The 18071-nt window shown below is 35.3% G+C and overlaps 1 protein-coding gene and 1 long non-coding RNA gene across 2 annotated transcripts; both read right to left on the minus strand.

The window, feature by feature from the left end:
• Positions 1–365: 365 nt before the first annotated feature.
• On the minus strand, positions 366–2777 carry LOC116182996. Its single transcript, XM_031503586.1, has 2 exons — positions 2583–2777; positions 366–2286 (listed from the first exon to the last, which is right to left on the minus strand). The coding sequence occupies exon 2, from the start codon at positions 2277–2279 to the stop codon at positions 459–461; it is 1821 nt and encodes a 606-aa protein (XP_031359446.1). The 5' UTR covers positions 2280–2286; positions 2583–2777; the 3' UTR covers positions 366–458.
• Positions 2778–16674: 13897 nt separating this feature from the next.
• Positions 16675–17547, minus strand: LOC116183000. The gene is made up of 3 exons (XR_004147664.1): positions 17169–17547; positions 17017–17111; positions 16675–16957 (listed from the first exon to the last, which is right to left on the minus strand). It is a non-coding gene; the product is annotated as an uncharacterized LOC116183000 (long non-coding RNA).
• Between the last annotated feature and the right edge of the window lie 524 nt (positions 17548–18071).

Here is an 18071-nt window from a genome sequence, read left to right on the forward strand (position 1 = left end):
ATACCGTGGAATGGGGTTAAATTGATCAGTTGAAAGCTTTAAGCCGCTGTATTTATTTACGACAATACTTTGTTTACTGTTTCTTTATTTATATCATAGCCCACTCGTGTTAGGATAATATTTCAATCAATAGAAGAACAAAAAACGCTTTTTGTTTGGTAAATAATGGCAATAAATGCAATGATCAACTTCATACATGGTTTGGGGTCACTTTGATCAGTATCGCGATGTTAACGTAGATACATGGGGAATTGCATTTAAAGGTGAACAATTTAACCCCGACTGAAGTTCATGCACTGGTTAAAAAGTTATTTCAATTTTTGTGTTTAGGGGGGAAATTGTTCATAGGGGCGAAATTGACCATGATGCAAACAAATGTTTATTAAATCAAATCTTTGGAAGTATAATACATAAAATAAAAGTAAACTCATTTATAACGCTTTAAAACATAATCTAAATTAAATCTCTTTGACATCTACGACTTTTTTAAACACGTATTGCACTATGTCCTTGCTAGTATCAACAGTTGGTTCTGGTAAAATGGCGATAATGTCTTCCAAGTCTACAGTAAATTCGTCATTTTCTTCCACTCTAAAAGTTAATTTTGCGCAATCCACAGATTTCATGCCTACCACCTCAAGTTCATCATCCAATACATTTTGAACAATCGCAACATATCGATAATTTACCGTTTTACGCATCCCACCAAGCACTTTTACCAATACATAAGTTCCTTTTTTTATTTCATCTTTGTTGACCTCTAAGTATTCTGTTTCTTCATTTTCTTGTAATATGAAGAAAGGATCATCAACATCAATGTCTTCTTCGGAATTGTCATTAGTCACAGGCCCATCCACATCACTCTCAGAACTGCTGCTACTTGAACGTTTAGCGGTTACACTTTTTCCCGGCTCCACAACTAATCTTGTGCGCTTGTTTGTACGTCTAGAGGGTGTGTTCGTAAATCTCTTCTCTTTCAAATAATTTACAAGAGCATTTTGTATTTCACCTTCTTCTACATTATCTCTTGGCAATTTGTCCAGCACGCGATTTCTGTTGAATGGTGCAATACCCGTTGCATCAAATGATGATATAAGACTTCTGGTAATCGCATTTTGCTCATCATTTTCCTTTGATTTCTTGTTATCCATTTCCACCAACGTTGATTGCAGCAAATGTGGAAAATCCCTCTTATCAATGGAAGAAAGGGACGGATGTGCGTTTTTCCATCTAAGGAGAACGTCTCTCCAAGCCATTTTGAAGGGTCTAAAAAAACCCACATCTAATGGTTGGCATAAATGTGTCGCGTTCTTAGGTAGACATACAAAACCGATGTTATTAGTTTCACACAGATTTATTACTTCGTCCGTAAAGTGGGATGCGAGATTATCGCCTATTAAAACTTTTCGACCTTCAAGCCGCTTCGCGTGCGGTAAAAATGCGGATTTGAACCAATCGGTAAACGTTTCCGCATCCATCCAACCATGGCTTGTTCTGTTGTAACGGGAACCGCTGGCACAGCATCTTTCACTGCAACAAGGAGATGATTTTGGACCATTTTCGGTCCATTGGTTCCACATTTTTTCGGAACGATAAATTATATAGGGGGGTAAAAGGACCCCTGATGCTGAGCCACACATCATTATGGTAGTAGCCGATTTAGTGTAGTTGCACACCCTCTCAGGATATTTTACTCCACGACGATACAAAAGTTTCTTGCGTCCAGGGTCGTCGACTAAATTAGTCTCGTCGTAGTTGTACACGTTACATGCAGGAACATTTTTTAATGTGTTTTCAAGATTATTAAAATACTCTATTAAAATTTCTCGAGATACATCAGCACGTGCTCTTTTAATATTAGCAGCAAGCCGTTGGGTAATGTCCTTTTTATGTCTTGTTAAAAGTGAGTGCACCCAGTCCACGCCAGGTAAGTTGTTATTAAATTGTCGGACTGAACGCCCCTGCATGTCCAACAAATTTTTAGCCATATGCCTTAAGTCTGATAAGTTAAGGGGAAACCCCCATTCACCGCAAACACCGGCACACTTTAGAATGGACCGTTCTTCAACCAAATTAAATATCGTTTGTCCGCCATTGCACTTAATATGACGTCCATGGTACCTATTATTCAAAGTACCATATGGAATTTTGAATTCCTTTGCCGCCTTTCTTAAACTCCATCCATCATCGATTACTCTTTGTAAAGCACCTTCAACAGATTGATCGTCATAGTCTCGGTATCTACGCGCACCCAATTTCCTTTTATAGGATCGTGGCATTATGTATCTGTAACAAAATCTTTAAGCTAATATTTAAAAAAATGTTCGGGATAATGCCAAGAAATTTTTACATCTACCAAATCACTGATCAAAAACACCCCGTTGTTGTGATCAATTTCACCCCGTCTTGTATACGTTTAAATTATGTTCAAAGGAATAACGATCAAAATGTAAAAGCGCAGTAAATCATGGTATAGGTTATGAAGAAACATGAAATGATTAAAGGAACTGATCTAACCCATTTCAAAACTGAAATGTGGCACAAATTTTGAGAAGTTTAAAATCATCGTGTAAAGTACTTACCGATTTCACAGCCTATTACAGGAACAACTCGCTCTTGAAAAGCGCGAACACGCACAACTTTCCTTCAGTCACTGGCGGTAAACAAGATATGACAGTTAGATTTTACATTCGCGCAGCAATGCGCGCGCCAAATTCAAATACCCATATTTTCGATATAGTTATCAAAGTCACCCCATGAAATCAATTTCACCCCATTACACGGTAATAAAATGCGAAATGACGGGTTTTTATGGTGTTCAAAAAAAGGAAAGCATGAGAAATGAAATAAATTTAGACATAAATTTAGTGAGTTTTTCATGAAGATGAACATGCTTTTTATACTGTAATTATCACGGTTTATTGTTTAGGATTTTATTTACTTAATCCGGTCACTTTACAAAATTGCCAAATAATTATTATTTTCGTAGGTATGTACTTTGGTGAACTTTAATTCAGTGCCCTAAGCAATGAAATAATAAATTAAAAAATTGTAATTTTATTAAACATTTCTTAATATGTTCAGTTTTTTTAAATTACTATGGCGTCCCTGAATTTCTGCTAAATTTAAAAACTTGCATTCCTTAAATAATTTACATTTGATTAATTTTTTTATCAAAAAATCAATATGGCTTTCACAGCCTTCTGTTTTGGCGATTAAATTACATTCGGTTTTACTCTTGATTGTTTTAAATAAATACTGTGATATGCACTTCCTTTCAGGTCTTTTATCAAACACTTTTTTAACAATATTAGTAGCAGAGAACACAATTTCCACTAGTCTATCGGATGGAGAAGTTAAACTTGACATAACATAAGATGATGGATATGTCCTATACAAAATAAGAAGTTCTTTTGTATCACAAAGTTGACTGTTTGGGGTTGTTAAAACGTTAACGCACATTTCACACTTAAACTTTTCAATACACACTTTGGCAAGATATCCAGAGAAATACACAACGGAGCACTCTTGTAGTGTAGTTGGGGGTAAAGTTGTATCCAGTGACCCCGAGGGTGACCCTCCTTGATCTACGACTTCCATTGAAGATGGGGATTTATTGGTCGAAGAATTAGGTGTGGACATCATGTCTTTCTCATACTCTTCACTGTGTGATGTTGATGGTAATTGTTCAGGGAGAACTTCTTCGTTACCATATTCACAATTACTTTCATCAGACGGTTTCAATAAATTCGCCTTGGTACTTAGTCGGAATGTGGTCCGAAACGTTCTCACTGTAGGGTTAACGTTGTAGCCCCCTCACTGTCTATACTGCGCAAACGCATTTTCTATGACGTCTTGATTTAACCTATAGGTGATTAAATACTGAAATCCTCTGTCACGCTGCTGATTATAGAGGGCCACAATGGCATTTATTGTCCACACAATTCCTTGGAAAGATGGTGGTTGCGTAGGTCCTTTAGAAGTAAGTTTATACAAATTTTTAATGTCTTTCTGCCCTTTGAGAAGAACGTCTTTAACAAACGGTCGTTCTTCAGATATTGCGCAGCAATAGGGATTGCTGGTATATAATGTCTTGCTATTTAACACATCAAATAAATTGTTCATATACTGTAGAAAGTTTGCTGTTGATTTTGCAGTCTCGGTATTTAATTCATTGGTTGACAATACTGTGTGTATAGCGGCAGTCACATTGTTACTAAAAATTTGCAATGCCAACTTGCAAGACATTTTTTGGAACGGCCCTGGATACAAATGTTGTGGTGTAATTTTTGTTAAGCTTCTGGCGGTGGTACTTTTGCTGTCAATTTCATAAACCCTTCTTATGTCCGTAAAAGATACCCGCTCCCCGTTAAACATCAAATCGTGGTCAAGGAAGTTATTCCTGATGTTTTTAAAAAGATGCGGTACATCGAATATACAAAATATTTTTTTGTCGTTCACAAAAAAATACGGCTCTTCAACCGAAGGACATAAACTTTTTATGGCTGCCAAGTTATTTGAACCTTGGTCACACACTACAGCACACACATCTAAACCTGTCTCGGCTACTTTGATAACACACTCTACAATTACATTTTTCAGGGTGTTGTGCTGCATGTTAGAACCACAAACAAAATATGCCAACGGCATTTTCCACGTTGAATATAATCCTCGGGCCCAAGTTCCCAAGTCTTGAAATCCTTCAATAAGGTCTAAGTATTCCGAATACTCTAGAAACTTTTTTATTTTCATTTCGTCGAAGACGATGGTACAACACTTTTCCACTCTTGACAAAACTCGCACCTTCATCTTCAAATCGTTAAAGAATTTGGCATTGAACCCAGGACGACATTTAGATGTTCCTATCCAAGTCCGTAAGGTGGTAAGACTGGGTAACACAATTTTTAGAGAGTTTCTCCAATATTTATACGCCTTCGGAGATTTATAATAGGATAGTATTGCGAACTCTTTCTCATTTTTCGTCCAAGGGGTATTCTGTTTGTGCAGCACCTGCATTTCTACTAAGGTCTGTGACGACTGAGAGGTATATTGATGGGATTTAATCATGTGTTCCATGGACAATCTCCTCTTCAATTGAAGTTTTGTTTCAACAGATTTCTTTTTCATCTTTGAAATAAGTGATCGTTTATTGTGCAATAATCTTCGCTGACTGGAAATTGTTCTTCTTAATCTTTTTGTTTTGGGGGAACAACCGGAAGACTTTTCATCTAAGTTGGTAATATCTTCCAGATACTTCCTTGTATTTGGAGAAACAACTTGCCCTTCAGTGGACGTGGAAGGTGTAGGTGATCTGTTCCTCGTCACATCTGGGATTGCAGGAGGGTATTGTCGTGTAGGTATTGTTACGACTAGCTCTTCTCGTTTCCATTTCAGAAAAAGCCCTGGGCACTGCAGTTCGAGTTAAATGCGTTTTTGATTGATTCACAAAATCGGTGTCCTTAAAATGCAGCTCACACACCACGCGATTGTGAAGTGCTTGTAGTTCTAGGGCTACTAGCGAAGCATTTCCTAAAATTAGAATATTACATACTTTAATGATTTATACTTTACTATTGTGATATGATTAATATTATAATTAATATTTCATTACGCGGTTGAATTTATATTATATTTAATACAATACAAACATTTTCTTGTTTAAATTGAATTTAATTTTTTCCTCGATTTTTTCTTCGTGACATACTTAAGTTGTTTTGAGTTAAAATTTTGTTTTCTTTTGAATACATAACACATGTTTTTTTTTAAAGGAAATTACCCTTATATGTTAACGTAAAAATGACACGCTCTTGGAAATTTGGGTATAGTTTCTTTTTTAAAAAATATGAAATAATGAAATTTATTTCTCCAAAAATTATGGAAGTGATTTACAGAAAGCTAGCATTACATAAAAAAATAGCTCTATCTGTGTAAGAACATAATAAAAAAAAAATCCGAGGTAAAAACAGCCTTCTATAATGTGGGTAGGCATCGTGTTTTGAGCTCGGTTTTGTGTCTAAAATTAAGACTAAATGTTTGAGTAGTTCAATTATTAGTTACTGATTATTTTACTTAGTGATTAGTCAACGGTTGTGAAATGTTACGAGATTGATTGGAAAGAGTTAGGAAAACACTATGTTTAATGCTCGGTTTAATGTATTTATGTTTTGAATAGAATAAAGCCAAATATTGCGTGTTTTAGGGTGGGACGTTTTTTGATATTGACAGGCAACTTTATAACCACGAGACAAACCCAAATCATTCACCACATCCGAGACCACATCTTTTAAAAATCACAGCCACCAATCCCACATCACGCACCACCATTACATTAACAATAGAACTAATTATTAAGCATCCAAATAACGCAAGCCTGACAATGGAAAATTACCGAAATCGATCGCTTTAGACCCAAAAATAAAATATATATTAGCTACCACAAGGTCAAATATTTATTAATTAAAACCCAATATATAAAATGGAAGCCTTCATCAACCGAATTGACAAGCAGTTGGTTAAAGTATTTGAGTCCTAAATATTGAAAAGAGTGTCTAAATAGGGTTTTGTTTACTTTTGGGAGTTAGTGATGCTTCTTGAAATATACTTAGGGCTGTAATTTCCTCTATTACCGCTTCTTGTATAAAAAGTCCTTAGAACTTTGAATATAAATACTTAACTGTTGTATTGGCGAGATTTTTAATTCCGAGATCTCGTTCGAGATATAGAGAAAACGAGCTTTCTGTTTTTGGTTTTTTTTCCCAGCAAACTAAACCATACTGTAGTTTTGAGTTTATTAAGGCAAAGTAAAGATTTCGTAGTAAGGTCGTTCCGCAAAAATTCCTTAAGAAGTAAAATTTTCTAATTGAGGATCTAAGTTTAAAATGTAATTCTGAAATATGATGTTCAAAAGTAAATTTTTCATCTAATGTTATGCCAAGGTATTTAAACACAAAAGTGCGAATATTCTAACCCTTCCGTTTATAACGAAAGTAGTTACCATATTACCTCCTTACTTTGGATGGCAATCGATGGCAATTCCCACTTTTATTTTCAAAATAAGAGATTCCTTTTTGAAAAATAAGGTCAGTTTATTGGCCAATGTGTATGGTCGTTGTCGATTGTTTTGGGAATATTTGCATTTTAAGACGTGGCTATTACCTGGATGAAAAGTGATCAAATTTGATGGATACTTATAATAAACACTTGTTATTCGAATAAAAAACATACTTTTTCACAACTGGGTCTTCACAAATTATAAACATATTTCTTTTTTTTTTTTTAAAAAACCACGTTTTTTAATGGAAAGTCCCTTTTTATTTTATTATTAATTCTAGATAAACATTCCATTCAATTGATATGAAATTATCTATACCTGAAAGTGACGAATTAAAATTATTTGCATTATTACATTATTGTGAAACAAAAATGGGAGTTGTCTTAATTTACGCTCGAATTTACCTTGTTGGAATACTGCCACTAATTTAAAAAATTAGTTTAAGGTCGTGAAATTATTAAAAGCGTACCTATCATTTCTACGTTCGCATATAATTGTCCCTTTAAAAGAAAAGAAAATTTAAAAATATTCGATGACTTAGGAGATGACTATATTTTCCTAGTTAATAGGCACCGAAAAATTTTTATTGCGAAATTTTGTTTTTAATACCTAATTGTTAAATAATTTTGTTTTATCGAGCACCCTGTAGGTAAATTTTATTCTAAAAATATAGCATATTATTTTCACAAATAATTTTTTGCTATGTACGGTGTAGTCCAATCTCAATGGGATTAAATGCATAACTTCCTTATTAGCGAATATAAATGAAAACGGTTTAAGCAGCCGTGAACTTATGCGACAGCGTGTGTGTTAATAAAGAAGGGCGCGGTGGTTGTGTTTAACCTCTTGTATCTTGGTTTGTCTGATCGAAAAAAATGTTTTAAGATATGATATGATCTGTAAGTTTGACCGGAGCAAAGTGGTTAGTTTTGAAAAAAATGTAGTTTTGAAGTAAAAAAAAAATTTTGAAATTTTGAAAAATTGTCTACTGTAGTAAACTAAACTAATACACTAATAATTATTTGGCAAAAAAAGGCAATTTTTCAAAATTTCAAAATTTTTTTTTTACTTCAAAACTACATTTTTTTCAAAACTAACCACTTTGCTCCGGTCAAACTTACAGATCATATCAACCATACATAAATAAAGTAAACTGTAAAGCGGTAACGCTTAATTACAATTAGGGTGCTAATTAGGGGGTGATTTCCTCAATTTTTTTTACCAAAAAAAAAAGGACTAACTTTATTTTGAGCGTAACTCACTTAGTTTTGATGCTAGGAACTTTTCTTAAAAACAAAATGAAAGGTTTTTTCAAACACTTTAAAAAAGTATTCATAAGTTTTCCCCGAAAAGTGCTTAATTTTTTGGTTATTTCACGTTGAAGTACTCGATTTGGAATTTGACGAATGAGAACCTACTTTTCATGAGCTACAACTTTGTTTCTACTGGGTCTACAGACTTCATATATAGACCATTTTGTTTGTGTTTTTTATAAGCTATATTTTTGCTAAGAATACTTTTTTCGATACAATACTTACTTTTAGAGTTGTTTGCGAAAAACCGTCTGAAAACGTGGTTTTTTTTGTTGAAAAAGGAACATTTTCACTCGCAAATAACTCTAATACTATTGACTTAGTGAAAAAACTCTAGAGAACAAAAGTTGCTTAGGATTACTCAATTTACCTATCAATTTTCGAACTTATTTTGAACGTATCTTTTTTTCCCCCCGAGAAGGGGTGGCATTCACCCCCCAAGTAAAAGCAACCCTGGGCTCAAGTTCACCTTTGAAGTAGAGGGTAAGAGGAACCTAAATCCAAATTTTGAAGCAAATCCGTCGAGGCGCGAAAAATTACACGGCAAAACGGTCATTTACTGGCCTAAATTATTGCAAAGGAGCTGTACAAAGTCCAAAAGGAACACACTGAAACTCGTACAGATCTCCGTCAAACATAAATCTCAAGAATTTTTTATGTGAACAACAAATAGGTATTAAAAAATATGCCTCCTTGAGATCTAAAGTTGCCATATAGTGGCCAGGTTGAAGTAACTTGGTAGCTGCGTTCTTATCTTCCATCTTGAAATGTTCAGTTGTTATAAAAGTGTTTAATTTTTTTAAATTTAAAATAAGGCGTCTTGACCCATCCGGTTTGGGGACTAAAAAAATTGGCGACAAGAATTGATTTTTACATGTTAAACATTTTTTAATGGCCCCTATTTGAAGTAGATGGGATAATGCTACCTTAATTTATGTCTTCTCTATCGATGACCATATTTTATGTGTAGGAGTAGTTGCTTGAAACACTTTCTTAGTCAAAGGTATTCTATACCCCTTAACCCAACTTAATAAAATGGGATCTGCAGTGATTTGAGACCATTCGTCAACAAAAAACTTTAGTCGACCAGCATGTCTACTTACATCACTGACTGTTGACGTCAAAGTTAAAATCTTCTGGCATCCTTTCTGGTCAACTGTTTTGGATACCTCCCGGATGACCGCGGTTGATGTCCCTTCTGTGCATACTGTTGTCGTCCATCTTGTTTGAAGGGAACTTTCTCTCTCTGGTTTCGACGCAGAGGGTTGTTGTAAGATGGACGTTTGAAGTTTAACTTCATGTTGCTGGTGGAAGGTTTGGACGAAGCAGGTTTATTTTTTAATTCTGCAGCTGATCTCTCCAGCACTTTAGCCGATTTTATTCTCTCGCTAAGATCGGTGCCAAACAGCCAATCATCGGTACCTGCCGAGAGCACAGTACTCCGGAGCTTATTGTTGACTCCTGATGAAGATAAAATTCTCCTTGAAACAGATTCGGAGTAGAACAAATCAGATAAAAGACGACTAGCGTCACTGGCAACTTCCAAGAGAGGATTTTTGTTGTCGGACTCCAAAAAGTGGGTGATAATACGCCCTACTGCAGCTATACAGCTTGAGATTTGGTTTTGCTTCAAAATCAGACGTTCATCTCTCTGAATAGCATTTTCAGAGAGAGCTCCACGTACTTCTAAATTAAGTTTTGGCACATTTACAATATTAGTCATTGCTGGATACTTTTGCATCAACATAATTCGATTCTCTTCAGACAACCCCTCCTTTAAGATTTTGTTTAATCTTACAGCGACCTCGGGATGTACTGTACCTCCTACATTTTCTTTATTGGATGTTTCACCCAATAAACAAAGAACCTCTTCGGGAAGTTGGTCCAAGCTCTTGTTACCATCTGTCTCTGACATGATGGGAATTGAAGCCCCTGTAAGAGCTTCAATTAGTACATGCTTAAAAATTGCCAACAACTATGTTATTGGAAATTATGCTTATAGCATAATTTAGCTAAATAAGGTAGTGTATACCATAATATTTGTTTACATGAAATATGCCGGAAAAACAACCTTATAGGCAACTAACCGTGCAATACTACTAAATATTCTCCAATATGAAAATGTCTATATTGTGACATCTTTCCTAAAACAAAACTTTAGTGAAAATACCTACCTGGTTCAGATTCACTGTCCACTTCTAATTGTACAGCACTCTGAGAAGAAAACCGACTAGGAGAAACTTCCTGTGAAACTGATCGGTCTGATGGGCTCCTATCGTATCTAGTAACTCTTTGATCTCGTGTTGAAGATCTTGATCTTGACCGAGATTTAGAAAGACGGCGATGTCGACGTTTCGATTTTCGCCTTTTTAATTTCCTTTCTAATCGCTTTAAGCGCGAGTAGACATCACGCTCTTTGCGACTAACTCGTGGAGACGAAGAACTGCTTTCATCCTCCACAGAATCCATGATGAAGGATGACGAACAAACTTGTAATCCAAACGGTAACCAAGTAAAAACCGTATAAAAACTTAATTTTAACGCAGAAAAACGAGAAAAATTAAGGAGAACAAATGGCGTCTTAATACACAAAAAAGCATAATGACCTAACCTAACCAGTTGTACAGCGTCAGGAAGGAAGCCGATAATTGTGATTTCTTTAAAATTTGTGGTGTCTATAGTACGCACGAAGCCTACTACATGTCTTAGATCATAGAGGGCGGAGCGCGAATATAATACACCTCTCAAACCTGTTTTTTTGGATTACGCGACAAGAAATAAAAAATGTGCGTACGAATTTTCCATTAAAAACCAGAGACCTTGTCCCTTCAACAATCACAAAAAAGTGCAGGTGATGATTGGCTGTGGGGTTTCATGAAACGCAATCCAATTGTAGCTTTGAGAAAACCGGAAGCTACATCTGTAAATAGAATCACAGCATTTAACAAGAAAGAGGTTCAGAGATTTTTTGATAATTTGGAAGACGTACAAAGAAAATACAATTTCAAACCTCACCGAATTTTCAACACGGATGAGACTGGTATAACAACAGTTCAGGCGCCAAGAAAAATACTTGCTCAAAGGGGGTTAAAGCAAGTGGGATTTGTTACAAGTTGGGAAAGGGGTAAGAACATAACTGTTGTTTGTGCTATGAGTGCCGCAGGCGTTTTTGCCCCTCCCATGTTCATCTTCGGGCGAAAACGTATGAGTCCACAGCTCCAAAAAGGAGGCCCTCCTGGCGCTGTTTACCATTGCTCTGAAAAAGGTTGGATTACAGAGGACCTGTTTATATTATAGATTGCTTAAAACATTTTCAAGAATTTGTGAAATCGAGTGTAGATGATCCAGTCCTACTCATTATGGATAACCATGTGACTCATTCAACTCTCAATGTTTATGAGTTTAGTAAAAGCAATGGTATAGTAATTGTAACAATCCCTCCACACACCTCACATCGACTCCAACCTCTGGACGTCTGTTTCTATGGCCCCTTGAAAGCTGCCTACAATACAGAGTGCGACAAATACTTAAAAAACCACCCACATGACAAAATTACTCCATTCGAAGTAGCTGAATTGTTTAGAAATGCCTTCATAAGAATTGCAAATAAACAAATTTTACAACTGAAAGCGGCAAAGAAACTCAACGCAAAAGCTTGTAGTACATCCATTTTCAAGAGGAAAGTTTTTACTGAATGTGTCGCAAAAAACAACCTAGAAACAGAAAAATCCAAAAAATTAAAATCACCAAGGGGCAACGCAAAAAAAAGTATAAGGTAGACAGTACAGATGAAGAAGATTGCGACGACACGGAAGATGATAAAGATATCAAAGAAATTATATATGTTCTGTATGTGGCGAATTCGGGAAAAACAGAGAATTTATGGCTCAAGTATTGCCAATGTACCAACTGGGCACACAAAGCGTGTGCAGACACCGAACAAAAAATACTTATATACTTTGTGATTATTGCCTGTAGGTAGGTAATTCGCATCGTAAAATGTACGGGGTAATAGTGTCACCCCTGCTACCATTACCCCAACTGTATGGGGTAATTGTAACCATACAATGTTTTTTTTTGTTTTTTTTTTAGAAAAAAGTTTTCTGTTTTCTTTATTTTCGAAAATATATTTATAGGTAGAAAAGTCTGATAAGTTTATTCCTATATTTTGGTGGAGATTCCTCATAAACTGAGCTCCAGATTAGGGGGCCACAATTCCCCCGGTCTCCCCTATCGTTAAGACTCGATTCGTCATATACAGGTTGAGGTGCAACGAGTTTACGTTACATTGATGAGGACCGTACTACAAATTTGCTGTCTGTAAGTTTCTACGGAGCATGTGGAATGACCAGAACAATTTCGTTAAATAGGATTCAAATAAACACAACTATACCTCCAGTTTTAAAACCCCTTGTGCAAATTTGCTAAACTAATAGATAAGGGTATTCAAATACTTTGAATTGGACAACGCTCTCATTGCAACCAACCAGAAATGCCTCCCATCATACCAGCGACATTCACGAAGTGCTTACAAGTAGAGTCACTACAATTAAATTAGTCAGCAATTAGAGTGCTTCTATTAATGAAATTAAAATGTTCTTATTCGCTGTTAAATTTCTATATAAATTTCAATTTAAAACTAACAGTCATAGCAATTTGTCCACTTCGAAAGTTAAGCAAAACATCTAACAAACGCGACAAACGTTTTTATAAACTCTCCAGAGCCGACGTATCCCTATTCATAAACCAACACGTTAAATCACTTATACGAATCGAGAATCTTGATAGCAGACAAAATAGTACAGGAGAAATATTTTCCACGGTGGAGATTTACCAATTCTAATTTCGCGCTTGCATGAATCACAGTCTGATTAATCTTCTCTCCTCGACGCATAAAGTGAACAAATATTAATGGAAAGATGCGACTATGCAATCGTATATTGATCCAATACATTTTAAAACATCAGTTTTCTTTTTATACGAAGAATATTTCATTTGCATTTATTTCTTTTCCTACATTGCCACATTGTCTTGAGTCTTATAACTTTTCACAACCTGCTTTACCATATCTCATTGTGTAAGTATGCACCTCAACTAAGCCAGACTGAGACGACCTTCAGCTACTTTCATTAACTAAGAAGGTAATATTACCTAATATCAAATCGTAATTTACAAGTAAACCCCCGACGTAGGATATCGAAAAATTTGAATCCAAAATGCTACCTAATAAAGGCGTCAATATTTATGTAGATTACATACAGTACACGTTCCTTTTAAAAATGGAACTTCAATAATCTTAAACGTCCCATCTGGCGTTGCTGTCCACGAGTTTTCTATCATGAACCCGATATGTATGAGGCCCCGTTCAGAACATAAATACATTTCTTGAATTTATCAAGTTTTTGCAATATATTTACTGATACATTTGCTTGTTCTTCCCTCCGCAAGGCCCCATAAATGCCAAATATTAAAGCAACCTAAAATAATGACGTTTATACTTGTCAATAATGTCGAGAATAATAATTATGTTACCTTTGTTAATAAATACGTATCATCTGGAGCTTCCGTCATAAACTTGATCACGTCTTCTTTAGACAATACCTTAGCTTTTTTGAACTAATGACCAATGGATTTACTTTTCAAGAATGGCACCAACTTACAATATTTGCCAATATCAACATTTTTCTTGATTAATAACATTTTCTTCATCATGGAGTATTTAGCCCACAAAGAGCTACACTGGTAAGTTTTCGACTAAAAATGAACAAAAAAGGATAACGCTGAGGATAAAAAATAATAAAAAATCATTTTAACATACCTTCTCGCTAAAATGCGCTAGTAAGACGGTTTCACTTATAACTGTCACCTTTTTTCCTTCATCCAGACTTCCCAAGATGAAAACTCCTTTTCATATCGATCTTTAGACTTGCTTGGGATCAAACCCAACACAGCTTCATCAACTAATACTTCGGAGGGAATTTGCTCAGCGTTTACTTCCATTCCGAAATTATGAAAATTTTTGTTTTACAATGTTTGTTTTTTCCTTGGAAACAAGTAACCTTGGCGACGAGAGGCGAATTTAAATCACGTCGTATTTTTCCATCGTTTTTAACCATCTTTAATTAAATTTTGTAGGTTTTCTGCAGTTGTGCGTAAAACGTTGTACATGCCTCGGACCGGAGGAAGATTACGACCTTGGCCTCATAAAGGCCCTCCTTCGTCGGGCCTCAAACTTCGGCCGCGGGCATACTTATACCTCCGGCCCTCTATATGTAAATAACTATTAATTCGTAAAAACACCAATATAAAAATAGGGATTTAACATAAGTTTTATGCAATACCCTGCCCTCCTGTACATTTTACAGAAAAAAACTGTAGAGTTTAAAGTTGTTCGGAATTAAAAGGTACATACAAAACTGTTTTTACATGTTTTATTAAGCTTTTGGTATACCCGCAAATTTAAAAATAAATTTCAACATTTCTGTTGTTATTAGTAGCAATTCATAAAACAACAACAGTCATGGCTATTGCTACTAATAACAGAAATGTTGAAATTTATTTTTAAATTTGCGGGTATACCAAAAGCTTAATAATAAAACATGTAAAACCAGTTTTGTAAGCACCTTTTAATTCTGACTTCTGTCAGAATTGCTTTCAAGGTTTCTACTCGTGTTATCGATGCTATTTATGCTCAACGTTTCTGAAGTTTTCTTTGCTTCCTTTTTCAAGAGAAAATTTGACTACAGGTGTCAGGAATAAAACTTAATAACTGTAACTAGATCTTAGATTTTCTGCTACGAGTGATCGGTCCTGCGTATATTTGGCTCAAAGATGATATCGGTGAAGTTGCATTCTCGAGCTAAGCAGTTGGAGAAGTCTTAAGAATGGCAAATGAGACTTTGCCGAAACGTCGAAGCATTTCTGGCAGGAGTGGGAACCAGCAGAAAAGAACTTATTTTTACGTTTAACAGTAACATTTGAACATACAAAATAATACATACAGACACATACTCGTATTCATTTAGATAAGGTGTATCGTAACAATTAACTCTCAAATTTAATGAAAAAAATGAAAAACATCTATCTCATGTGCGATGATGTATTAGCATAAAAATATCTTAATGCACTATAATTAGGAAATGTATGTACGAAATGGTCACTTTGAACTGGATTATTAATCATAAAAAATCATGTGGTTCGACAAACGTTGAAATGCCATTAGTTTTTATACTCACATAGTTGTTAAATTTGTACTTAATACCTTACAGTCCCATATATCTCGAAAGTTTATGTTCAACGTCGACTCGATATGCGTTATTTTTACAACCGTCAATCCTCTGAGGCGTTACTAAATCTGTCGGAAATATAACCATCTCAAGGGTTGTTAAGTGGTTTGTTATTTGAGGACTTTCACATTAACGAAATGTATACGATAAGGTTGTAACTGCTGGTATTTAAACAAATCGATCATTGATAATAGTTTATCCCAAGTGAGAAAGATGCAGTTTATGTAATCGTAACTTGTTACATACTACACAGTCGCTAGATATTTTACGGGAACTTCATGTTAGCAACATTAAAATCTACCCTATCGTTTGTGAACGAATCATAGAAGGGTGTAAATAAAATATACACGAGAACATATCCTGGTGGGTCAATGAAAAGATGATCAAATCACTTGTAGTATCGAAACATGTAGTCGAATGAAAATCCAATTAGAAATATGATTTAACTTGTTTGAAACGAATTCCTAAGGAGGTCTTACTAATGGACGTACACCTAGATTTGCTACTAACAAGGTAGTAGTTTATAGAGTAATTTACGTTCCAAATTACTAAACAGTGAATAAAGTTCGTGAATCAAGTACAAGTTGGGGAGTTCTTGATTTCTACATGAACAGTGCCTTGGAAGCATCTAGTGAAAATTTCTTATTGTCAGAGCCATGTGTTCTGGAATATGTCTGAACTTTTAAAAAAGTCCTAATGAATTATTCGGCGTATGAGAGATGAGAGTGTGAAGTAGGAAAAATCGAACATTTCCGATATATCTTTTTGTAGCGAGGGTGCTTAAAGCTTTTTTGGCGTTAACGAGGAGTCTGGTTTTAAAACTGCCAATTTTGACACAATCCTAATTCATTAATTTCTAATTTCGCATGAGGCAAAATTATTTATTCATTTATTCTATTTTATATAATAATAATAATAATAATATTTATTGTGCAGAAAGCTATACACAAAAGATAGGAGTTCAGCTTATAGCTGTTCTTCCACTCCACCAAAAGCAACTGTTACAACAAAGATATATGTAATGAATATCCTTCGTATGAAATCATCTATACTGACGGGTCTAGAACGGAGAGTGGTGTTGGAAGTGCGATGGTGATTGGAGAAGAGTCCTATGAATGGAGTTTATGTTCGTGGTCCTCAATTCGCTTTGCCGAACAATATGCGCTGTGGCAGGCGTTGTTATATTGCTCCATCGGCGATAGACAAAATGTTATCATCGTCACAGATTGTATGGAAGCAGTGAATGGGATCTCTGAAATATATCCTGTTGGTGCGATGACGAAAAGATGCCAGTCCATTCTCAAGTTCTTAAATGGAAAAGAGGCTATAATTATTATTATATGGGTACCAAGTCATATTGGTATACCTGGAAACGATCAAGCAGACCATGCTGCATGCCAGGCTGCGTTAAGTAATCACATTGATGTTAACCTTATACATCCGTTGGACTTAGGAGAATACCTGAAAAAGAAAAACCGGTTAATGTGGCAACAAAAATGGGCTGAAAGTAACACTCACCTGACCCGAATAAAACCAGATGTACGGAAACTCTATGTGTTAGACCAGGCCACTAGGGAAGAAAATGTAAAAATGCACCGACTGCGAATAGGGCATGCGCAGATAACGCACCAACACATTCTTAAGGGTGAGATTGCCCGACAGTGCGAACGATGTGGGACTACTGTAACCATTCGGCACATAATTCAGGAATGCCCCATGTATAACAACGAAAGGGCGCTGCATAGTTTAAATCGAGAATATGTCGAAAACTTCTGTGCAACGATAAATGCAAAAAGTACCCTAAGTTTTCTAAGAGAAATAGGTATATACAGACAGATCTAAAGTGTAGTGAGAGATTTGGGGGCGCCCTAATTGGGGTAATATGACCATAGCAGTTAATGCCCTCCAAAAAAAAAAAAAAAAAAAAAAAAAAAGTAATTAGACAAGAGGTTACTTATTATGCCTACCTATATCTATACAGCATATAGTTGTAGCAAACGACTTTTTAATTTGTTTCTAATTGTAGGTACACTATTTCCACTTTCTAATATGGACATAAACTCATTTATTAAGCGAGGCGCTAAAATGGCAAATGCACATTGGTACTTAGAAGTACGGTATGGGGGTAAGTATATTATAGAAATACTTATGCCTAGTATTCACACAGTGCAAATCGGACCTTAATTGTAGTAAGTCGTACAGGTAATTTGGATTTTTATGACGTACTACATTATATAGAAGCATGATATATTGAGACGTGAGTGATTCTTTCATTTTAAGGATAGAGTATCTATAATAAAACGGAGTTACATGGTATCTAAAGTTAACATTAAAAGAAAAACGTAAGCAAGAGTTTTGCAGGAGCTGAATTTTGTACTTTAATTCACCAGTTAGGAAAGGGTAGTATACAGCACAACAATA

Source organism: Photinus pyralis, unplaced genomic scaffold, assembly GCF_008802855.1.
Source record: "Photinus pyralis isolate 1611_PpyrPB1 unplaced genomic scaffold, Ppyr1.3 Ppyr1.4_unclustered_Scaffold8311, whole genome shotgun sequence".
Lineage (NCBI taxonomy): Eukaryota > Metazoa > Arthropoda > Insecta > Coleoptera > Lampyridae > Photinus > Photinus pyralis.